General features: G+C 37.6%; 2 protein-coding genes across 5 annotated transcripts in view; one reads left to right on the top strand and one right to left on the bottom strand.

The window, feature by feature from the left end:
• Window positions 1-236: 236 nt before the first annotated feature.
• Window positions 237-19070, bottom strand: ces3 (carboxylesterase 3). 2 transcript variants are annotated; one of them, XM_077712092.1, is made up of 13 exons: window positions 18894-19070; window positions 14997-15198; window positions 14784-14922; window positions 12744-12877; window positions 10193-10346; window positions 10007-10111; window positions 7759-7860; window positions 7557-7697; window positions 7349-7429; window positions 3750-3891; window positions 3217-3366; window positions 2485-2557; window positions 237-638 (listed from the first exon to the last, which is right to left on the bottom strand). In XM_077712092.1, exons 2-13 carry the CDS (start codon window positions 15158-15160, stop codon window positions 455-457), a joined length of 1569 nt encoding a protein of 522 aa, XP_077568218.1. In that variant the 5' UTR covers window positions 15161-15198; window positions 18894-19070; the 3' UTR covers window positions 237-454. The 2 variants fall into 2 exon arrangements, with proteins under 2 accessions (XP_077568218.1, XP_077568217.1); XM_077712091.1 differs by lacking the exon at window positions 18894-19070 and adding an exon at window positions 18574-18724.
• Window positions 19071-21950: 2880 nt separating this feature from the next.
• zfpm1 (zinc finger protein, FOG family member 1) overlaps window positions 21951-25643 on the top strand; it is a 93153-nt gene continuing 89460 nt past the window's right edge. Inside the window, exons 1-2 of one of the 3 annotated variants that reach the window (XM_077711783.1) lie at window positions 21951-22173; window positions 22264-22408. In XM_077711783.1, the coding sequence (XP_077567909.1) occupies window positions 22369-22408 (40 nt within the window). In that variant the 5' untranslated portion in view covers window positions 21951-22173; window positions 22264-22368. Of the gene's footprint in view, window positions 22409-25643 lie in introns of all 3 variants that reach the window. The other 2 variants (XM_077711778.1, XM_077711772.1) reach the window with 2 other exon arrangements.

The raw sequence follows: 25643 nt of genomic DNA, 5'->3' as shown, positions 1-25643 counted from the left end.
AGTATTGTATCCATTCCGAAGTCCCCGCGAATGGGTCTAACTTCCCCTGTCTGTGTTACGGTCGCGCCACAATAACGCGACACAGACACTCAAGAAGTCAGCATCATACAGCAACATCTACAGAATTTTGAATTTAGTGGATAAACAAGGTGCACCGACACATTGGGCACCTCCTATTCACTTTTGGGAAATTTTAGACTTTTAAGTGCGCCCTATGTGAGTAAATATGTGCAGCGTTGCTTTTGTACAGTTTATTATCACTTTTTGCAATTGCAATCATTAATCGGCGAGCAATTCGCTAAATTTGACAGGCGTGAAATTCAGAACCATGCAAACAGTTGAACATAATCAGGTCACGAACCAACATGACATTTATTTCATAACACAAAGGTATAAAACATTTTTTTTATCCTTAAACATATAACAATGGAGACAGGACAGCCTTTTTCAGAGTTTAGTTTCCAGATGTGGCAGCTGCAGCTAACATTTCCACTTTCTGTGGAAGTGTGACTGTTGCAAAATAGACTCTGTCCTTCTTCAGTTTCTGTCTTACTGTTTGTTTCACATTGAGCTCCATGTAGTCCTGCTTCTGCCTGTCATACTGAGGCCAAGTCACCAGTCCTGGTCCACTGGGTGACCTAAGGAAAAAGTAACATAAAAAGTCCCATTATTACAATTGTCAATGTATTTTTTGGTTTATATTTTTAACATATTTTTCTTTTTTTAATTCTTTATGTGATTTCCTGTATTTATTAGAGGCACACACTCACAAATACACACACTACTAATTAGCATAATAATCAGACTGCAAGTAGTATTTTCTTTCAAAGTTTGGCAAGTGGTGTGACTTTTACACCAGAGCATTTAATGTGAAATTATTAATGCATTAACAAGATGACAATTAAAATCAATGTTATCTTTGTTATACAATAAAAGTCTATCCGCTCTCAAGTAGAAGAAATCACATCACACAGAAAGAGTGAAAAAGAATGTCTGCTCATTAGCTTAAATCTCATACACAATCACAATGTCATAATGATACCAAAACTATGACATAAGAACAATAGCACAACTAGCAGGTACAGTCGAACCTTGTGATACGACCGCTCGTCATACGACATTCTTGTCTTATGACGAGAATTTCAACCGAATAATTCGCCCGAGATCCAATCAAAATTTCGTGATGCGACCAAGCCAGGTGGCCTTGGTTCTGTCTTTTTTGCATTTCTTTCACGTATAAAACAGCCCCCACCTCCGCCTCCGTGTGTATCATTGTCTCACCCCTCCGCAAAATGCATCTAATTTAAACTATTAAACACATTTTTTTACTATTAAACCACTCATTATTTATTACTTTGTTAATACAGTGTTCCCTTGCTACTTCGCGGCTCAGCCACCGCGGACTCAGAGCTTCGCGGATTTTTTGGGGAAAAAACTAAAAAATAAAAATACAAATATTACATTGAGACAACATATTTTACTGTTTTAAAGCGATTTGAGTGCTGTGAAAGTGGAAAGGCGCCTTACAGTAACCCCTCGAATTTGGCGGATAATGTAAACCAGACATGGCCGCGATAATTGAAAGTAGCATAACTCATATCATTACTAAAATACAATGTTTTTGCGCCTACACAAAAATACAAATACAGTGTTCCCTCGCTACTTCGCGGTTCAGCCACCACGGATTCAGAGCTTCGTGTTTTTTTGGGAAAAAATAAAAAATACAAATATTACATTGAGACAACATATTTTACAGGTTTTTTTTGTTATAACATGAATTTCACTCTCTCTACCCGTATTCTATATGGTTTACTGTATACAGGGGGTAAAAAAAAAAAAAAAAAAAAAAAAATTTGATTTAAATTCAAATTAAGCATTTTTGAAAGGGAATCCCTACTTTGCGGAAATTCACTTATTGCGGGTGGTCCCGGTCCCCGTTAACCGCGATGACCGAGGGAACACTGTATATGGCGAATTAGAAGAAATAATATTCAAAATATATTCAATATCCTGTTTTTGGTTTATTTTCCAGAGGGTTGGAACAAATTAATTTGTTCTCAATTTATTTCAATGGGAAATGTCCGCTTGAGGTACGATGTGCTTGTCATACGATTACAGTGTCGGAACGAATTACGATCGTAAGTCGGGGTACCACTGTTTTTGAAACTATTGGAGCAGTAAGAACTCAGCTGGGATAGGTTAAGTGAAGAAATAATTTGCATAAAACTTGTAATTGGTCTGTTCTGCCTGCAAAGATTGGTGAGAAATTAGGCAGAGTACAAATGTGTTCAATAATGACATGCCTGTTAGCTGTGTTTAATGAGCAAAGTTTTTTTTCCAATTTGACCTGAATTAAATAAATACATCTTCCCATACCAATATGACATATGCTTTAGTACTACGCATGCATGTTTATTTCTTGCAATGTATACTCCAGAGCAATTCATAGTCTATATACGGTTGTGCTTAGTTCTTTTTACTTACCCTGTACGGACAAAATTGGCCCAATATTTCATCATTGTTAAACATTGTCGTTCATCCTCTTTGGTAATGTTTCCTGAAAGGTAAGGTAATCAGACAATTAGGAAATTCATAGTGCCTGTAAGCCATAAATAAAATGAACATCTCATATGCAACAAAAAAAACCAACTAAAATGTACCCATTAATCAAATATATCAAACCCCTTTTGCACATATTACAATTTAAGTGAAAAAAATATATAGCTGTGAATCATTCATGTTAATGAACCTAATAAAAAGAACTGTTTCATTCATGGTCCGGGGTGCGAGCGGTGTGTGTCGGCCTCAAAATTCTCAGATCGAGGATTTCATCCTGTGTGGAATTTGTATGTTTTTGCGTAAGTTTTCTCCGGATGTTCCGGTTTCCACCCTTATCCCCAAAACATGCAGCGTAGACCAAAATCTATAAATTGCCCCTCGGTATGAGTGTGGGCGTGAATGTTTGTCCGTCTCCTTTTGTCCTGTCATTGGCTGGCCACCAATTCATGGTGTCCACGCCTGGTGCCCAGAGTTGGTCGGGATAGGCTCCAGCACCGCCCGCAATCCTCGTGAGGATTCCTCGAAAAATGAATGAATGTTTGATTCATTTGTCACAATATAAACATGCTAGGACTCTGACCCTATACTCTTCATTACATAGACTAGAAAATATATTACAAATGTTGGGTAGTACGAAAAATACATAACAAAAAGTACCTATAATTTTTACATTTCCACACCAGAAACATCCACCAAACACAAAGGTGACGTCGTCTCCATGGTCTGCCTTCACAAAATTGGGCCTGGTTTCTTTGTGCATTTCACCACGATATCCAAACTCATACATATAAACAGGATTGCCCGCATCTAAACACAAAAGACATTTTAAATACAATTGATCTGATCGGTCAATGGACAAAGTCAGTCAAAGGTCACACAAAAATAATAATAACCAAATTTTTGTTCCAATTATACTGGCGGTAAAGGTATTCAAATCAAGAAACAAAGCTGCACAAATTTAAATGCTCCTTGCTTCTTCGGATTAAATAATTACTGCACAATTTTTCTCCCTCTGATAAACATTATTTCACTTATCAAATATTACTTTGTTTTTGTGATACTATAAAATATTTAACTGAAATTGCCAAATATCCAAGATAACCAATGAACTGTGGGAGAAAAAAAACCCTGAAAAAATGTCAACCATTACATACAAGTGTACAAAAACAATAAAAAAAAAAAAATCTGACCTCTGTGGTAGTCTGCCACTTTGACAACAGGTAGTGTCATGAGGAGGTCTCCCATTAGTTCAGTAAATCCATCTCTCATGTCATCAGGAGTTTGGGCAGTCTTTAGATATTCATCCACAATGAGACTGTTGGCTAATGAGGCCTACACCAGAAATAACGATTGACTCATCAGATATTACATTAATTTCTTATCTCTGACACACTCAGTGAACTGAAGACACCACATCTGATTCGTTCCAATTGATTGAATTTCCTCACCTTCTTTAACTCAATATTTTATTTGTTAAAACTGAAAGTATGAAATTATGAATCATTTTTTTTATTTTATACGATGTGCCTAAACCAGACATGGGCAAACTACGGCCCGCGGGCCACATACGGCCTGTTAGGCTTTTTAATCCGGCCCGCCCATGTTGTCCAATTTATTTTCTTTTTTTTCCTATGATTTGATTTGGTGATTCTTAATGATCCCATTTACTTTGATTTGCTTTGTACTTTGTGCTTTTGCTTTGTTGTTCTGCCTAACCACCCTCTGCTACTGTCACAATGACATTTTCCGAATATGGGATGAATAAAGTTATCCAATCCAATTATAGTAAAAATCAATTACCTCATTGATTTCCCTGCATTATTCTCATTTTCCCGATAGATGGTGCAATAGTCTAGTAAAAGTATGCAAATGTATGTGGGAGCTCAAACAGGAGATTAGTTCTTTATTGGACAGATTTCTGAACATTTAACTTTTATCGCAAGATGGCGGTGCGCACGGGTGCAGCGGCTCACTGCTCTCCAGTTCGTTCGCTTTTCTATAGTCGCCAAGACCTAATCACTGTCGGAAGTTTAACAGGAAGGTCGTTTGGCGCAGATCTGCCTTCCACAGGCTGACTGAGGGAGGGTAAGTATAAAGACTGTGAGAGGTAAGTGATCCATCTTATTCTTGTTGGCATCGGTGAGGCAACTTGCAGTCGCCGGAAAATGGCGCTCAAGGCGGAGAGCTAACAAGTATGAATATGTCATAAATAAATGTCATAAATGTGTCTGGCCTGGGAAGACGAACTTGTGGAGAAGCACTATACAATTTCGTCATACGCTGCTGAGGGTATGATGACTACTAGGCTTTTTGTCAAGTCAATGATGACGACAATGCCTATGTCTGATTTTCATTTTTTCATTTACTGTGGACATCCTGACACATGAACGAGCTGAAGGTGAAGCTACAAGAGAAAAAATAGTTTGTGCATGAAATGCAAGCAAACCTTCGGCCTTCAAAACCAAACTGGTTTTATTTTTCAAGTAATTTGCTCATTTTCTCATACTAGTTGCGTTAAAAGAGGCCCCCGCATGTGGAAAAAATACAGGAAATTATTGGATGACCTGCAAGAGCAATTCTGCCGTCGGTTTTGTGATTTGGGAAAAATTGACAACTGGTGTCATGTCCTTTCTCACAAGACCCGGAAACGTTTCCACAGGAGTTGCAGTTGGATCTGATTGATCTCCAATGTGAGTTTTATGCTTCATTAAGTGCAGCCAAATTTCCAAACATCCAGAAGATGGCACAGAGGATTCTGGTGTTATTTGGCTCAACATATGTGTGCGAACAGACCTTTAGTCTGATGATAACCAAGAAAGAACCCCTTAAATCCCAGATGAGCTATGAGTATGTTAATACTTTAGTCCTTTTTTTCTGTTTATTTTTCATATGTACTGTTAACGGATGCAGTTTTTTATATGTATCGTATATTGTGCTGACCCGGCCCGTCTGTCAAATTTTTAGAGTCAACGTGGCCCCCGGGCCGAAAATTTTGCCCAACGCTGGCCCAAACGCACTGCTTGGCTGATTGGTTGTACAGTAGGACGCCTTTCCATGTCATTTACAAATGTAATTTTGGAAGAATTTCCGTCAGCAAGTTTCCAGGTGCTCCCGGAAACACTTTTTTTCTGTTGTGATGGGAAGACTCGCCGAGATACGATGGAGCTGGCTGTCTTGACCCAATTTAGTTGTAAGGTAACGACGCCTTTCCCCGTCATTTACAAACATCATTTTTGGAAGAATTTCCCCCAGCGAGTTTGTAGGTGCTCTCTCCAAAACACTTTCTGTTCTGTAGTGAATTTTACACTTTCATCCTTCATTGCGATTTGCCCATGTGTGGATTATCCACTGTGCTTCTTCTTACACAAATAGATTACCAAAACACGCGCATTAACAACCTCGCCCAAGTAGGTGGGACCAGCAAAGCCAGGCCCTTCTGCTTGTGTCGAATAAAATCAAACAAAAACTGCATATTTGTTTTTTTCGAATATATATATATATATATATATATATATATATATATATATATATATATATATATATATATATATATATATATATATATATATATATATATATATATATATATATATATATATATATATATATATATATATATATATATATATATATATATATATATATATATATATATATATATATATATATATATATATATATATATATATATATATATATATATATAGATAGATATAGATATATATATATATATATATATATATATATATATATATATATATATATATATATATATATATATATATATATATATATATATATATATATATATATATATATATATATATATATATATATATATATATATATATATATATATATATATATATATATATATATATATATATATATATATATATATATATATATATATATATATATATATATATATATATAGGAGGGATTTGGGGTGTGACCGCGTGGTTCCACCTTGCGCCACACACCTGGGGCTGATCATCCTGTGGTGCGCCAACCTCTGCAGAGGGTGTCTTGTTATAAGTGGCTGAAACACCCAATGACGTGTGGGGCAAACAACTGATGATGTGGCGTGCAGGTGGCACCGCGTGATCCTAGCCAAATCCCACCCCATGTAAGACGTTATCTCCAATCTCTGTCAATTGATGTGCTGAACATTAGGGATATTTAACACCTAGTCCTATAAAGAAACCATATATATATATATATATATATATATATATATATATATATATATATATATATATATATATATATATATATATATATATATATATATATATATATATATATATATATATATATATATATATATATATATATATATATATATATATATATATATATATATATATATATATATATATATATATATATATATATATATATATATATATATATATATATATATATATATATATATATATATATATATATATATATATATATATATATATATATATATATATATATATATATATATATATATATATATATATATATATATATATATATATATATATATATATATATATATATATATATATATATATATATATATATATATATATATACATATATATATATATATATATATATATATTCACTGATAATAACATTTGTCAAGGACAGCAATGAATGGAGGTGTGTGAATATGTATTTAAAACACAATTTTTAGTTCTCATAACATTTTTTTAGATCCAATTTGTTTTTTTCCACCATACTGTACAGTAGTCAAATGTACATTATTCATGACATATTTCAAGGAGCTCACCCCTTCAGGATTAAACATTTTCACCATGGCCAGCACAGACTCTGTTGTCATCCCGTTCTCCCAGCCAGGTGGAGCAAAACTCTGCAAATCATATTTAACATTAAGTGTGAATTAAAATCATTTGCTCAGCATTAGTAATAGAAAATATGTCTATTTTTATGCAGGACACCTGATATTAGGAATTTAATAAGATATTAACATTTATCACCTGAGGCAGAATCCACCCAAACTCATGATTTGTTATTCCCATCATGACCGGAATCGACATCACTTGTTTTTCCTTTAAAAGTTCTTCTGCAGTATCAGTTAGAAAGACACCATCTACCACTGCCCCCAGGTAGATTTTCATCTAGATAACAATAAAGTTCAATTACAAACTTTCTTCTTCATTCTGTATGCAGTCCACGTACCTTCTTTGTTGCACCAACTAACTCCTCTTTGCTTTTTCCTCTTAAACACTTAACCAGGTCCTGTGATCTTGTGTTATCACATCCCATCAAGTTGGCTACAATCTGATTGTGAGGAAATTGTGAATATTTGGAAAAAAATTAACATAACTCACTTTACAGTTTAAAAAAACCAAGATGGTCTTATGTAACATTCAAGTTGAGATAATTCTGTGTTGGTCCGTTTTTGTTTAATTTCAAATAAACTATTGTAGCCACGTAATAGTGTCGTGCAGGGGTAGGGAATCTATGGCTCGGGAGCCACATGTGGCTCTTTTGGTGAGTGCATCTGGCTCTTTGCTAATCTGTGAGCTAAAATATGGAAATCGCTGGTGACAGAACTGAGATATTACATCTAGAACTGCTTTAATCTTCATTTTTTTGCAGTATACTCTTCCTTTATGCATCCTCTCATTGATTAGCAACAGCATAAGACATTTTTTTTAAATATTCATTTTTTCCACTTTAAAAGTGATGAAATTACAAAAGAAATTAAAGATAAGGCACTCGTTTATATGTATGTATTTTGACTTTTAAATTCGTAGTATGGCTCACAAGGAATAACATTGGAAAATATGAATTGTTTGCGGCTGTCTTCGACAAAAAGGGTTACCGACCCCTGGTGTAGTGGTTCACTCGCCAGACTTCAGTGCAAGCAGGTGCGGGCTCGATTCCCACTGGTGGCGGTATGATTGTGAATGCGAATGGTCGTTTGTCTCTCTGTATGCTCCCCGGCTAACTGAGAACCAGTCTAGGGTATAGTCTGCCTTTTGCCGGAAATCAGATGGGATAGGCTCTGGCAACTCCCGCAACCCTTACGAGTGTCAGGCCCATTGCCAGACAGGCTGGTGGATGTGCCTGTCACCCAATCACAGCTCCATCACCAGATGAGCCAAGAAACACCAGGTGTAGCTCATCAATTATCACAGATGTTATTACGTCACCAAGCGCTTGACCACATCATTGGATCATCTTAATCAGTTCAATGTAAAGTACTTACTCGCGCAACCTCCTTGTTCGTCTTGCCTCATCTCCGACTTCTTGTTTTTGCTCTAGTACCACGACCACCCCTTCGCCTGTGCACCTTGTACCTTCGCTTTAGATCCCTCTATAGACCTAACGGCTATTGACCTCCACGCCACGTTCACTGACTTGCCCGAGCTGCTTCCCTTGTACCTCGCCCCAGCCCAGGTACATTCACAATAAATTAAACCCACCACGATCTCGATTGTGTGTGTGCCTGCTTCTGGGCCCTCCGCCCACATTCTTAACAGCACAATCCAGCCAAGTATGGACCCCGCAAGCTCAGACCGAACTACTACATATCAACCAGCACAATCCAACCAGGTATGGACCCCGCACGCTCAGACCGAACTCCCACATATCAACCAGTACCACTCATGGGGAAGCCCAGCCAGGCGATTCAATTCCTCCTGACCGAAGTATCCCAGCTCTCTCAGATGCTACTTTCACATACCTGTCAACGTCTGCCGATAACTGCCCTTATAAATGATTATGATTCCCCTTACAAACCCCCAAAAAACCTCACAAACACCGTACGACGCATGTTTCTTACTAGGTGGCTCCTCCATGCTTGCTTCCACGATATTTACTCTATGTATATCGTCGCATGCGCATGTCATTCTTTATCGATATTGCCGTAAGCACCGCTAAAAAAATACATACGATTGAGGATAATTTTTGCTGGTATACCGTGACAATAGTAACGATCGATGACAGTAGCGTCGTTGGCTACCAGCCTACGAGACTATCAGGATTTTAGCCAAAACGGTCTTGTTGAGATCGGTTTTCATAAATATTTTTCCCCGTACAAAAGTCGGTGTACGGCGTACATGATTTGAAATGGTAAAAAACGTATCAAATACGTATAAAACGTACAAGTTGATAGATATGCTTTCAATGCAGGCACAAGTCACGCCGTTGCCTCATGCACAACAGAATCAATTACCCCTGCTTACGCACGCTCACGTGGTAGCCCCGCCGCAGCCACACCGTGAACCCATAGTGCCGCTGCCCGCCCAATTGTTCCCCCCTGTCCCACCCCTGCCTGCTGCTCATAGTTTGGTGGGATAGGCTCCAAACTACGGGCAAGCAGTGATTTAGGAAAGTGGTCATTTATCTGGAGAATATTTAAATCACCTTACTTATTGACCCAATCAAATTTTAATTTTAATTGATTCAAGGTGGTTACCTTGACAAGATCTGATGAATTGCTCCGTGTATATGTTCCAATGGTTGCAACTCCACTTTGAAATATTGCCCTATGAAATAATCCTTTAGCCTTTGGGGACAAAGTCTGTAAAAAAAAACACAATATATTGGCATCATAGAGATACTGTATAGTATGTACATATGCATAGATATTTTTATTCTCTACCAGTATTGATGCGCTGATGCCTCCTGCTGACTCTCCAGCGACGGTGACAGCTTGTGGATTACCACCAAAAGCCTCAATATTTTCCTGAACCCACTTTAGAGCTGCCAATTGATCCAAGAAACCCCAATTCCCACGAAGATGTTCATCCCCAGTGCTGTCAGAATGTAGTGCTTTGTATTTATGCCAGTAAATAAACTACAACACCAAAACCACAAAAATGGAAACATTCACAATGTTCTTTCTAAGCGGTCAGCGCGTCGGCCTCACAATTCTGGGATCCTGGGTCAGCCAATCCCAGGGTACGAGCAGACAAACAACCATTCATGCTCACACTCATACCTAGGGGCAATTTAAAGTGTACTATAGGCCTATCATGCATGTCTTTGGAATGTGGGAGCAAGCTAGAGTACTCGGTAGACAACCCACGCAGGCCTGGGGCGAACATGCTAACTCCACACAGGTGGGCCGACTTGGATTTGAACCTAGGTCCCCTACTCAGCTGCCGGGTCGCCTTATATATATCACATGTACAAGCAGACCCGCTCTCGCGACTCAAAGGAGGATAAAGCGGTTCAGAAAATGAGACGAGAAATGAGATGAGATGTCGAAATGGAATTCTCTTTCATGGGGACCCTGAAAAGTGAAAGAAAACATGAAGCAGACGGTACCCGGACGTTTTGTCGACGGACAATTCGTCACCGGACATTTCGTCGAACGGACAATTTGTCGCCGGATTTGCACGCTCTCAAAATTATAATAATGAGAGAGAGAGAGTTTGTCATTGCATTGACAATGTCAGAGAATTAATATCTAAATATCTAATATCAAAGTTATCAATAAATTGCGTATTACTGGCGTGTGTGTTCATGTTTTTCAATTTATGTGTTCCTGAGTGACAGAACGAAATGTCCTGTTCTCATGTGTGTATAGACAAACTTGCCTCGTAGTATCGATGTGTCTGTTCGGCGAGCTGTCTGGCCTCGTTGCGGGATGAAAGTATACGGAGACTTTTATTTGTTTAATAAAATAATAAATTAAACACTTCAGCATGTCACATATACCCACACAGTTTACAAGAAATTACAATCAATATACAAATAGTCTTGATGTGTCTGTTCGGCGAATTGTCTGGCGTCGTCGCGGGCTAAAAGTCTACTAAGACTTTTATTTGTTTGATAAAAATGACCAAATAAAGTATTTCAACACATTGCTGTATTCCAAGTTCTCTCACTTAGAAATTGAGAGAATGAAGGTTCTTCTGCACCTCACAGTCAACATGAATCGGACATCTACCGCCGTCAATGGCAGCTAATGGATTAAATGAGTGCTCTATAAGGATTAAAATAATATAATTCAGTGTATCAGAGGCTTACGTGGAAGTTCTGATCTAACCACTTTAAGAGAGGTGTTGGGCCATGACAATAATATTATAAAATGTGTTTTTCAATTTATGTGTTCTTGGGTGACAGAACGAAAAGAGGCAAGTTTGTCTATACACACACGAGAACAGGACGTTTCGTTCTGTCTTTTCATAGCTTGACAGTAGAAGCCACTTTAAAAAGCAGACAAATGGCGCATATGTGCCTGCATAGTGCTGCAAAAACTATAATAGTTTGAGGTCTGAAAGTTTTGCAGAGATAAAAAATGCGACCCTGGGGTCGATTTGAATCAGTTTTTTTAGAAACAAAGGTGAAATTTAAAAAAATCGGGCCCTTTCGTGACACAATTTACTATTGAAGCTAACCGTAGTCAAAAGCCGCATTAAAATCGGACGTAAAATGTGGAAATGGCGTCCAATCCGTATGAAATGGCTGTTTTTGGAAGTGTCTAAAATTGAGGGTTCTTATCGATTTTTAGCAAGACGACACAAATGACCTGGAAAATGATGCACGTGCAATGTTGTCCTCGTCATGGTGCTTTTACAAAACAGAGTAGTTTTGATCTGAAAGTTTCACAAGCATCGAAAAAATGGCTCAAAGCTGCACCTCAAAAATCCGACACCCTCGTACAAATATCAATTTTTGGAAAAACTGGAGTCCAAATTCGAAAATCGGCCGCCGTGCATCCCTGGAAGCGTAAAATTGACAACGTTTGGTGGAATCCACATTCAAATCGAACTTACGGTCTTGTCTCCATTTTACTCAGACCTCACGCATACCCACACACGCACACACATTCTCAGAAATAGTAATCTGTATAGATATAATAGATAGTTTCGTGTAAGTGTATGAATGAATCTGGCATATTCATACCTGCCAACCTCTGCCGATAACTGCCCTTATAAATGATTATGATTCTCCGTACAAACCCCATAAAAACCTTTCAAACACCGTACAAACCCCAAAAAACCTTACAAACACCGTACAAACCCCCAAAAAAACTTGCAAACAGTTTGTAAGATTTATTGGGGGTTTGTACGGGGAACCATAATCATTTATAAGGGCAGTTATCGGCAGAGGTTGACAGATATGCATATTTTCTCAGTGACATATTGATTATTTTGAATTTACATTCTTTTGGGACAAGCTTGTTGAGCAATAAAGTGTCTCACCCTAAAAAACCCAGAATGCCGAGACGATATTGAACGATGACCACAACTATATTTTCGTAAGCAGTCAAGGAAGCCCCATCATACTGAGAGGCAGCGCCCATTACCAGACCTCCTCCATGGAGCCACACGATTACCTGAAAAACACAAAAAAAAACCTGGTGAAATATTTTTTTTCACAAGACAAGCACTGGCTGCAGTTGAACATCACATTTTCCTTAGTCACACCAAAATAAAGTGATCAAATTAAGGCAAGACTAAATAAATGTAAAAAAATAGCTGTCCTCTGTTTAGTCAGCTCAAATTAGCTTAATGTTCAGTAATACCTTGACATACGAGTGCCCCGACATACAAGCAATTTGAGATACGAGTGTAATTTTGAGCAAATATTTATCTTGAGATACAAGACAAATTTTGATATGCGGGCATACAGCAGAGGCGGGAGGCTGCTCAGAAGAACGTAATGGGCACTGTTTTTCTGGTCGCAACTCTCGTGTAATGTCTCTACGAGCACTGGGCGGAGCGTTGCATTTTTTTCAGTGTTTATTTCCCCCGTTAGTCAGTGCTGAATGGCGGAGGACCAATGGCGGAGGACTTTGCTCGATAATACGAACGGCGTATATCCTACTTCTTGTTGGCAAGTGGTTGTGCGTTATCCTATTATGAGGACATTTGTGTGCATCCTTTTGGAAATATTTTGAAGGGAAGACAAAAGCCAACAACCCTCGATTGGTTGCATCTGAAAGTCAGAGTGGAGGCGGGGCAAATAGGTATCAACATTCAAAACAAAATTAAAATGAAGTTTAGTGCAAGAATAGATTACATTTATTTTTGAATGTGTCTGCATCGTAATCCAAGTTCATTTAATTTGTTTATGTTGTGTTACGAGAGCGTTGCAGTGCATAAAAAGTCTCTCTCCCCCTTTCTCCTCCCCTCTTCTGTCCCTCTCTCTCTCTCCCCTCCCCGCGAAATCTGTTTAATTTTAGTACTATTAAACACATTTTAGTACTATTAAACTACTAGTTATTTGTTACTTAGTTAATAGATGGTGAATTACAACAAATAAAAATGTTTTCCCAATCTGATATCCTGTTTTTGATGTTTTTTCAGAGGGTTGGAACAAATTAATTAGATTTTAATTCATTTCTATGGGAAACGTTCGTTTGAGTTACTAGTAAATGGACATACGAGCTCAGTCTTGGAACTTATTAAGCCGTATCTCGAGGTACCTCTGTATTATTATTGTTCGGGTGGACCAGTGGGCAAGTTATTGATGCATCGAGATGCCAGGTCTGAGATTGAACGTTGAATCCCAGATTCGAACATTCCTATGTGGAGTTTGCATGTTTTTCTTGGGCTTGCGTGGGTTTGAAAACTCTAAACTACCGTAGGTATGAGTGTTAGGGTGAAAAGTGTTTTGTCTCCTTGTTCCCTGCGACTGGCTGGGTGGGCACCGATTAAAGGTGACCCACGTCTGGTGCCCACAGTTGGCTGGGATAGGCTAGAGCAGGGGTGGGCAAACTTTTGGGCCAGGGGGCCACATTGACTGATGGGCCGGGTCAGCACAAGATACGATACATATAAAAAAGTGCATCCGTTAAAGGTACATATGAAACATAAACAGAAAAAAGGGTCAGAAAAAAGGGTTAAAGTATTAATATACTCATCACTCATCATTAAAATAAAAAGTATAAAGTACAAAGTAAAGTAAAAAGGAATGTATTAAGAAATATTAAAATGTCGGTGGGCCGGATTAAAAAGCCTAAAGGGCCATATGTGGCCCGTGGGCCGTAGTTTGCCCATCTCTGGGCTACAGCAACCCCTGTCACCCTTCTGAGGATAAGCGTTATGGAAAATGAATGAGTAAATCAATAAAATGAGTGGATTCTACCAACGTTTTTTTGTTTTGTTTGTTTGTTTTTTTAACTGTGTATCAGATCCATATTGCCTTTTTCTATTTCAGCTTAGATTTTATAAAGTGTAAAAGGTTTTAATATACTGAAGAGTCATTTATTTTTTATGTGCAATAAATCTTCAATTTACCGGCAGTTTGTCACCTCTTTTAGCCTCGGATTGAGTGTATACATTAAGGTACAGACAGTCTTCTGAAAGTTCTGGTAGAGTATATTCTACTGACATAATTTTGGAAACATTCAGGGCGACATCAGGGTCCTGAATGCACCTAAAAAAAAGAAGAGTCAGATTTAAGATTCAATTTAGAGTACAAATCCATGCTCTTTCAACATTCATTCTTACATCGGAGGTTGATGTGTGCAATCTCGTTCCCCATCCCAAGATTCTGCATCAATGGGAGCAGCAAGACGGAGGTTTCCTATTGGAGGCTGGGCAAAAGGTATTCCAAGAAATTGCTTCACTTTTACCTCTGTCCCTTTAACAGGAACAATTTTTCCTCTGATCATGCCATTTGTCAATGAGACCACAACATTAATACTCTTCCCTGGAGATAGAAAAGGAAGTTAAGTTTGTTTTAAATTCACATCTGACAGACAAAATTGATGTTGAATACATATATATTACACATTTATGTCGGTTTGTCATGTTGTTCGTCGATAACAATCTAAACCAGTGGTGTCAAACATACGGCCCGCGGGCCGGATCTGGCCCGTCTGGTGGTTTGGTACGGCCCCGGGAAGAAAGCTGCATTGTATAAAAAAATATGAATTTTCTTTGAAATTTGTAGTTCGTGTATTATCCGCTAGGGAGCGCAGTGTTTTAGTACGTGCAGACAACATGAAAGCAACACTGCGGCGGAACTAGGATCACCTTTACCTGGTAAAATAATATAATATATTGTTCATAATGTAAAAGGAAAATTCTGTTAATAAACATTTTGATAATTTACTCATTTTTTGAACTAATTACTAGTATTAGTGACTAATACAAAGGAAAAAAGTGGGCTTATTGTTAGTCCTACGTCATTTTGCAATGAGTTTACTGGTCCGGCGTGCTTGATCTCAAATTAAGCTGTATTCGGCCCGCAGACCAAAGGAAGTTTGACACCCCTGATCTAAACTTTCACTGGCTTTTTGCTGTATCACCAGGTTTTGTGGTTTTTAACCTTTTAAGTACTTTTGGGGTTATACTTTTGTGATTTTTTCATATGTGAACATACATGTCTGTTCTGTGTGCAGAGTATGGAGCGTGTTCGGACCCAAAAGCAGGGATGCAGTCAGAGATAGGTAGAGAAGGCGTACTAACAGAAACTTTAATAACTTGGCAGGGTCTCAAAAATAACAAGGACATAACAATCATGGACATAAAGAATGGCATGATCGGCATTCATTTAGCAGGTGACAATCGAGGGACAACAGCTTGGCAGATCATTAATGAAAAGATTAAAGAGCAGTGGACCCAGCACTGACCTCTAACTGTCTCTAATTAGGTTAAAGCAGTTCAGAAAATTAGTTGATATGAGATGATATTTTGAGAGCATGGTGTCATTTTTGCATTATTGAGGTAATTATTTTTTTGTTTCTTGTAAATGCAGACACAGTGTTTTGGATAACAGTCAAGAAAATATTACAGCTGTCTTGAGCATGATTATGATAGCTGCGTGACACTAATGAGGATAAAGCGGTTCAGAAAATGAGATGAGATAATCATCCTAATTGATATTGTTTAGTGCCAATGTAAACTTTGGGCACAGAGCACATCTATTTTTAGGAAGCTTTCTTGAGAAGAGGATTGGGTTATGGTCTGTGATCATCTTGAACATCTTTTGAATCATCGGCACTGTCGAGCGAGGAGTTGGAATCGGCCCATTCCAAAATTCATCCATTTATTTTTTCACAAAGGATCGTGGCGGAGCCTATCTCAACCAAATACTATATTGTCTCTCATCTCATCACATTTTCTGAAACACTTTTTCCTCATTAGGGTTGTGGGGGGTGCTGGAGCCAATCCAAGCATTGAATCGGTGGCCAGTCGATCGCAGGGCACAAAGCAACAGACAACCATGCATGTTTTTTTGGAATGTGTAATGTGCGGAGTACTCGGAGGAAACCCACATAGGCCCGGGGAGAACATGCAAACCCCACAGAATCGGACATGACCTGGATTCGAACCCAGGATCCCAGAGCTGTGAGGCAGACGCGCCAACCACTTGCTCCACCGGGCCACCCATTACTATATTGTTTGGCAGCCAATTGCAGCGCACAATGAGACAAACAAGCATTCATGCACACGCACACACATACACACTCATAGCCTCCAAAGCATGTTTTGGTAATTTGGCGGAAAATATGGAGTACCCTCACAAGGATGGGGAGAACAAACCCATACCCTTGATCACAGAATCGTGAAGCTGCTGTGCAGGTCACTCTTTTTACCATGGCGCCCCTTTGCAACATAGTTATTTGATTTTTTTCTACCTGCAAACCTCTGATTGCATATACCAAGAGCAGACAATTCCTTGTCACCATCATCACTCGAGATACCTTAAATCTATTAATCAATGGAAATATGAAGTGGAACGGAAAGATCACTGTCTTTTGGGCTACTGCATACATTAGATGTTTTCATGCTTTTTGTGTGATTTGAGGTTTTCACAGCTATTTTCCAATGTTTATTTCTTTAATATTTATTTTCAGCCTTTTTGTCACCTTCATCTTTGTTGTCTTCAGTCTATAACTGCCAAACATGATTGAATTTGAGTTTTTACTGATCAAATCTAACCATAAATGATATATATATATATATATATATATATATATATATATATATATATATATATATATATATATATATATATATATATATATATATATATATATATATATATATATATATATATATATATATATATATATATATATATATATATACGTTCATTTGTTTCAAAATATAGAGAAAAGATAAACAAAATGCTAAACTAGAAATTTATTTAGACGTCTATGCATAAATTTCAAGCAAAAAAATTTCTTTAATATTTATTTTCAGCCTTTTTGTCACCTTCATCTTTGTTGTCTTCAGTCTATAACTGCCAAACATGATTGAATTTGAGTTTTTACTGATCAAATCTAACCATAAATGATATATATATATATATATATATATATATATATATATATATATATATATATATATATATATATATATATATATATATATATATATATATATATATATATATATATATATATATATATATATATATATATATATATATATATATATATATATATATATATATATATATATATATATATATATATATATATATATACGTTCATTTGTTTCAAAATATAGAGAAAAGATAAACAAAATGCTAAACTAGAAATTTATTTAGACGTCTATGCATAAATTTCAAGCAAAAAAATAACCTTGCAAAAAACATGAAAAAACTCACTTGGGCCTGCTATTGCTCGCTCAGGGCATCGTGATCTTACCTAAAGATGACAAACTAGACCGCTCCTGGTTGTACTGCTCACATGACTTCCATTTTTGAATTTGTCTATGTGCAGGCAAAACTCTTTCGGAATGTACAATCCAGCAGACGGTCCGTTCGATTCATACTGTATCTCAGAAATACCATCTGCAATTATTTTTCTCTGGATTTTCCCTTCAAAGTAACTCATTTGTACTCCCTACTAAAACCATGAAGATGGAAGTAATAATTGAGAATCAGAGGGTGGCTTATACGTGAGAAATTTTAAAATTCAACGATTTTAAGGCAATTTTAAGGGTGTGGCTTGTACGGGGAGGCGGCTACTATGCGAGAAAATACGCTACATTTAAACTTTTGAAGCAATTTCTATTGACCCCGCCCGGACTAGATCGCATAAAGTTCTGGAGAATCTAATAATGACCTTACCATGGGTTTCTTGTGCAGTCACTTTCAAAGGATAAAGAAGACAAGCAATAAAAAACAGTATTCTCATCCTGAATGGTCTCAGTACCAGACACTTAAAGAATGAACGTCCTCTGCCTTTGTCCTAGTTAGTATCTGCTATCCTTGTAAATTGTCAATCTTTAACACCACACCAACTGCCCACCCTGAAGTCTTCATTGATTATTCCTCCAATGAACAAACAGTACTCTGACCGCACAGTCAAATATAACATAACATGTTTTGTCAAATTCCCTAAAAATGACAAGTAAAAAGGAATGATGACGAGACATAGTAATACTCACACAGCTCAGTATTTTTGTTGTTGTTTTTTTCATGATTTGAGATGTGATGTCAAAGTTATTGGTGAGATTATTCTCACGCATGTATACTCAGTTGTGTACGTTTTCAATGGTACAACATTGGAAGTTGAATGCTCCAGATCTCATACAATTTGCAATTTGACCTATATTTGGACACATATGTCACGGAATTAGCAAACAAGAAAATGTAACATGATAAAATTGTCTTACAAATTGGAATTCCACAGAGAAGCATATTGTTAACAGGAATGCCAAATTTAAAAGATACAGCTACAAAATCATAAGAATCTCTCTCATTTCTGATTGCAGGACTGTGTAACCATAGCCATTAAAGCAGAGCTACAGCAGTTATTACATGTTTCCCCTACTTCTTTTTTTTTGCGCAATATAAACCTTGAAACAAAAAAAATGGCAGTTTGGTTGCCAGGCCCATAGAAAATAACTAAATACAAACTAATACGTCCCCACCCTCTGAAAAAAAATACAAAAAACAGGAGATTATAGTGGAAAAACATCTTATTTGTTCCAACTCACCACCTACTCACAAAGTAACAAATTCCTATCTAGCAGTGGTGGGCCATCAAGGCCTTCTCTGCTGGCCTAAGAAATATCTGAATCATATATTTTATCTTGTCCATCAATACTTATTAAATAATTCCAAATTGCCTATTAGCTTCCTTTAATTGCTTTTGCCCCTGGTTGCACTGCTTCCAGATGTATGTTTTCATATTGAAGCATTTAACCGATCACATTTCAGCCATTATTTGTTGCCGGGGTTATAAATCTGCCTCAAGGCTTTCACAATCAGTTCTGCAGGCTCTTAAACAAGCGTCGATAAGACTGTTGCTTTAACCAATCAGATTTCGAGTTGGCAACACCACAATGCCTTCTCGCAGGCATAGAGATACACCATTGCTTTCACCATATATGATTGGCTAGTGATAGAGTGGAGTGATTTAAAGCCATTTTCAAGACGGACTATCCCAGAAATACGACAGGACATGCTCAACTTTCAGCATTAGCTTCAATGGCGATAGAAAAGAAGGAAGAAAGAAAGGAGGATGAATATTGTGTGCAGTTAAAAATGATTTTTGGTGAGTAAAAATGGCTATATTCCTAAATATTTCAATTGTAGGCCCGGTTCTGATATCTGAAAAGCTCCAGTGTTTGTATTTAATCACTAAATGCTGCTAGGAAGTGGATTTTTTTGCCATTTTGCCATTGACGTCCTTCACTGTCTTTTCCCGGGGAAACCACCCTCTTGCCCTGGTTGTAATGTCTAAAAAGCTCCAGTTTTTGTATTTAATCAATAAATGCTGCTAGGAAGTGGATTTTACCCCATTTTAGTGCAACTTTTGCAATTTCGCGTATCATCGCTGTCTTTTTCCCGGGGACATGATACTCTGGGCCCGGTTCTGATGTCTAAAGTGCTCCAGTATTTGATCAATAAATGCTGTTTTTGGCTGGATTTTACCCGTTTTTCGCGCAATGTTTGCCGGTACGCCATTGACGTTCATACCTGCTCTAGTATTTGTATTTAATCATTAAATGCAGAAGAAGTGGATTTTACCCCATTTTTGTGCATTGATCTATTGATATTTTTTTATGTGTCGCAGCTGTAGCTGCAATAGAGGTTTTATAGCCAAAAAATAGTTTTTGAGGGTTGGATTGATCCGTTGAAGGCGCTACGAGAAAATGCATGGACCGCCACTGCTATCAAGTGGTTATCATCTTCAATACTTAAATGTGACATTACTCAGTACAGACTTACTGCGGAGTGTGTGGACGAGAGAGTGAGAGAAAGGCCAGGAGAGACTTGACTGATGGCAATGCGCTTGTAACATAACAAACTTTAAATTTAACTTAAATTCACACACTATACACACACTTAAAACTTGCTTTCAAGTCCATGTAGATTTTGCTGGCTTTTTCGCTGATTATCGACTCGGTCACGCTATCTTCGGTAAAAAAAAAAAAAATAATGCAACCAGTAAGGTCTGGTGCTCCTAGATATCTTTATGTGAGAAAGATGCGTCGAGAAAGACTGAGCAATGTTGTTCTCATCAGCAGCCTCTCGCATACTCGGCCACCCAGATGGCCACCTCGTATCTCAAATGTGTCTCCTATCTTAAGGCAAAAATTTGCATAGAATTTTCCTCATATCTCAAATTTCTCGTATATCTGGACACTCGTAAGTCAAGGTATTGCTGTACTGGCTTTTGCCAACTGGTATTTGAAACAATACAGCTGGAAAAGGTTTAAATAAGAACTGGTGAATAGAAGATGTGATTTTATGTATAGATGCTACTACATGGGGTGGGCAAACTATTCCACAAAGGGCCACAGTGGGTGCAGGTTTTCATTCCAACCCATAAGGAGGACACCTTTTCACCAATCTGGTGTCCTACAAGTGCAATAAGTGGGTTTCAGACTGGTGCTTCTGGTTTTCTGCAGAAATCTCATTGGTCAAATTGTCTGTGCTGGATTGGCTGGAACAAAGTGTTAGTAAGTAGTTCCTTCTGATTTTGGGTACTGTTTATAAGCCAATAAACTGTGTTTTAATCACTTGTTGTTGGAGTCCACGAACAGAAAATTATTTGAACTAGAAATATATATATTTGAATATTATGTACTTTAAACGTTGACCACTAGAGGGCAGCATTAAACTGAATTTAAATTGAAAAGACATGCTCGTTGTACTGAATTAGTTATCTGGATTAAAACATTAATACAATGCGAAAGGTTCATCACTTTTTTTGTATTTATACATAATTAAAAAAATATGATATAATATTCAGAAAAGCTAAAACGCCTACAGTTTCAATTCTGTCCATTGACTTCCAATTACTTTAAATGTGAGGAACTTATGTTGAAATATAGAATAAATGAACGATTTGAACAATTTGTTACAGATGCAAGACCCTCCATTCATAATAAAAATACAATTTGTCATAAATTAACCTAATTTAACGTGCACTAAGTTTCAACCAATAGCAGAAGAGTGCGATATCCTACGTCACCAATAAGGGGCATTCAGTAGTACGCCGACTTGACTGGTGAGGCTGTCGAGTTGTGGCACCGAAGCCCGTTTAAGAGTGGTCTGACGGGCAAGTTCGCGGACAGAAGAAGAAACTACACGCAGCATTTCCGAGTTTCCACAGAATTATTGGCATCTGATCCCAAAACATTGCAAGAGCGTGGACTAACGTGAGCGACAGACATAGCGCTGAGGAGGAAGAACGGTTAAGGGACGAAGCCACAGGTAGGAAGGTCTCGTGGCTGAAGATATCAGAGTGCAAGCGGGTCATGTAGATTTTTCGTATCTGACCCGAGCGACGCGTCGCCGCAGCAGAACGTCGGAAGTCGAACAAACGCTGAAAGCGAGAAGATTTAACACACTGTTCCGTCGCCTCGTCCGTCTGACTGGGCTCCGCTCCTGGTCCCAGGAAGAGCCAGAATGTCCAGGAGAAAGCAGAGCACCCCGCGCCAGATAAAGCGTAAGTCAAACCCAATGGCTTGTTGTTGTTTACTACACTAATCTTTCCCAACCTTTTTCTTTTAACTGCAGCACTCTTTTTAGTAAAAAAAAAAAAAAAGCTCAAGGGACACCACCATCTGAAAATCTTTTCATTTAAAACTATGTCGCCTATATTAACAATAGTTATTCTCATCAAAGATTTATCAGCAGGACTCATATAAACCTCCAAAGTTATTCCAAAATCAAATTTTTCACACTGACCATATGTCACTAAAAGTTGGACCCTGAACAACTTCCAGTTCGAGTGATGCAAAAAAAAGTAGTCATGTTTTTAGTCGCATAATTTTATGACTTTCTCCAAATATTACATAATCTCCTAATATTATTGTATATATTGTAATATTATTGTAATGTTGCTCTCACAAAAGTTGATGCCCTTGAAAATAAACAACTTCCGGCTCATGTTAGAGGAAAAATAAGCAACAAAATGACTGTTTCACAATTCTAATCTTGTAATAGTATAATCTATCATTTAACATTGATCATATTTTCATTTTAACCTTATAGTAGTTCAATTATAATCCTGTTATATGCATATTAATTATTCTTTCTGAATATTACATTGTATGACTTCTTGGAATTTCCCGCGACACACCTGACCATTGCTTACAGCACACCAGAGTGCCGTGGCACAGTGGTTGTGAAAAACAGGTTTACACTACTGAGAGACAAAGTTGGTACTACAGTGAGGCCGATTCCCCCTAAAAATACTAAATTAGTCGGGCAAAGTCCAACTAAAAAGCCTGACCTTTTCTACAGTACCAGTTTTATTGGACCGTTTTATGTGACACAAGATGTCACCTGCCTCTGGCCTAAAGTCAGCTGGGATAGGCTCCAGCACCCCCCGGAACAACCGGTGAGGATGAACCATTTCAGAAAATGAATATTATAAAGCAGTGGGCCCCAACCACCGGTCCGCGAGCAACCTAGTGCTGGTCCGTCATTGTTAAAAAAATAGTAACATTTTCAATCTCGCCCTCCTATTTGACATGAGAAAAATAGTTATAGTAAGAATAAATCATTACTATTATGCTTAGGACTTGTGCATCGACCCCACCTCCACCTAATTTTGTCTTAAACTGTCTTCCTCAGCCATTAGCCGGTCGGTGAGAAAATAGAAAGAGCTTTACTGGTCCATGCTGAGAAAAAGGTTGGGGACTGTGGTTTTAAACGGTCTGTATTAGCATGAGGGTGGATGTATAGAATTATTAAAAAAAACATGTATTGCTTCAGAAGGTTTAGAGATTTTTTTTAATCCCTCAAGAGATGTGAATCTCTTGCTTTTTGTTTGTTTGATAATCTTGTCAAATTTGCCTAGTAAGAGAACAAGACAAGCATTTTTTTTTCAAAGTGGCACTCTGTTATACCCAAAACTGAAGGGAAACAAGAAAATGCAACAATGTTCTCATCAAAGTATTTGCTTTGTATTGGCCAGCCAAAACTTGAGCCGAACTTCCTGTTTAATTCTGTTGTGAAAACGTCAGTGTTCTTTGAGAAAGCCGATGTGAACCGCGATAAAGCAGCGATCCGATGTCAGTTCTGATAAAGATTCAAATTGGATCTTTTTTTTTTTTTTTAATATTTGTTTTCTGTCTGAGGCAGTATCAGGGCCGCCAGTGCATTTCCCTTGAGGCTATTCACTTTTTTTCTTAGCGATAGGCCCCCAGATTAGTTGATCTCTCCTTACAATGAAACATTTTTTTTGCACATTTATCCTTGTATCTAAGTCCTTCTTTGACTTTGTTTTTGTTTGGTTGCTTAGTTTTTTATCAGTCTTAAAAGTGAAGCTGCAATTTTCAATATTGTAAATTTGTGTTTGCAATTTGGGGAATATATGCCATGCCAATTCAAATTAACATTGGGCTTCAGGAACTATCACTGTTCAAAACCAATTGCATTGTGAGCGTTGACTAGACCTAAGCATTGGAAATAAGTCAATAAATTACTTATTAACCTACTACTGGACAATATTAAGCAATCAGGCTGTTGACGGAAAGAGAACCACCTGCCATCAGGTTCTGCGAAAACTAACACTGACAAATCATTTTTTTCTGTACTTTGAAAAGGGATTGTAGTTGTGCAAAAAGCTGTTAGGAATTACACAGTATTCTTTTAAATAGTTAATGCCCTTGCTGTGCACATTGCTTATAAACACTTGTAATATGACATTTTACTTTCACACAATGATTTACCGAAACAACCATCCTAAAACAACGGAAACCCAATATTAATCTTATTAAAATGACTTTACATGGAAGCTTTGTATTTATTAACTAGAGTGAAGACGCAATAATTGAGGAATGACTATAGCTATATTTTTTAAATTACATTATTATTTCACATTAAAAAGGGTGACAACGGTTGTCATTTTAGATTTGGTGCATGTACTCAATATCATCACACCCTTACATCTCTTCATAATTAAGTCTAGATAAGGGGTCTCAAATCGATTCCGCAGAGGGCCGCTGTGGGTCTTGGCCTTTGTTTCAACCGATCCAGTGTCGACAGTTTAACCATTGAAGGGTCTTCTAAAATAAGTAGCACCTGGCTGCAATCAACTAATTACACTGGCAAAGGGTGTCTGCTTATTCGGTTTGAATGCAAACTTGCACCCCCTGCGACCCTTTGAGGACCGGTTTGAGAACGCCTGTCTAGATGCTCCAAACTGCCAGCAGGCACGACAGTACAGCAAGAGTGAGGTCTGGGAATGTATTCTAGAGCTACCAGCTGATAGTCTTTGTATAACTATGAATGACAATGTAATAAGACATGGACAGTGCACACTGTACTATATGTGTTCATGTAAGGGGTGTGCTGGCCATCTTTATCATTGTTTTCTGGTCGCCCCCCCTCTATGCTTCCCAGTGCAGCCCTAGTTGAGGCCAGCCAGCTCTCAGCCCTGTGACTCTCTTGTGATTTGGCAGACGTTTTGATAGGAAAGAGTGAGACGTGATAAGGACTTTGTTGATTTGGCTTATGGGGGGTCCAGTAGAGGTGTTTAGCCTCTGGTTAAATTAGGGAACCTGTATAACAACCAATGTTAAAACTTTGTGGGTCGACCATGTTGTTTCGAGTCTGGTACATATTACTGATATTTGGTAAGGTTAGACAAGGGGGTTTAAACGAAATACATTATTTTCCTGTTCTTATGACTACAACAAAATGTGCTTTATGTTTAAGGCCTAAAGATATCT

Source organism: Stigmatopora nigra, chromosome 2 (genome assembly GCF_051989575.1).
Source record: "Stigmatopora nigra isolate UIUO_SnigA chromosome 2, RoL_Snig_1.1, whole genome shotgun sequence".
NCBI classification, from domain to species: Eukaryota; Metazoa; Chordata; class Actinopteri; order Syngnathiformes; family Syngnathidae; genus Stigmatopora; species Stigmatopora nigra.
The sequence above is the reverse complement of the archived record's forward strand: the minus strand, read 5'-3'. Positions and strand labels throughout refer to the sequence as shown.

Coding starts and splice junctions, on each gene's coding strand:
- ces3 (XM_077712091.1), bottom strand. CDS start 18,640: ATGAGAATACTGTTTTTTATTGCTTGTCTTCTTTATCCTTTGAAAGTG. Junction 10,347..12,743: donor GGCATTCTGGGTTTTTTAGG/GTGAGACACTTT, acceptor ACATTCTGACAG/CACTGGGGATGAACATCTTC. Junction 7,698..7,758: donor TAGTTGGTGCAACAAAGAAG/GTACGTGGACTG, acceptor ATTGTTATCTAG/ATGAAAATCTACCTGGGGGC.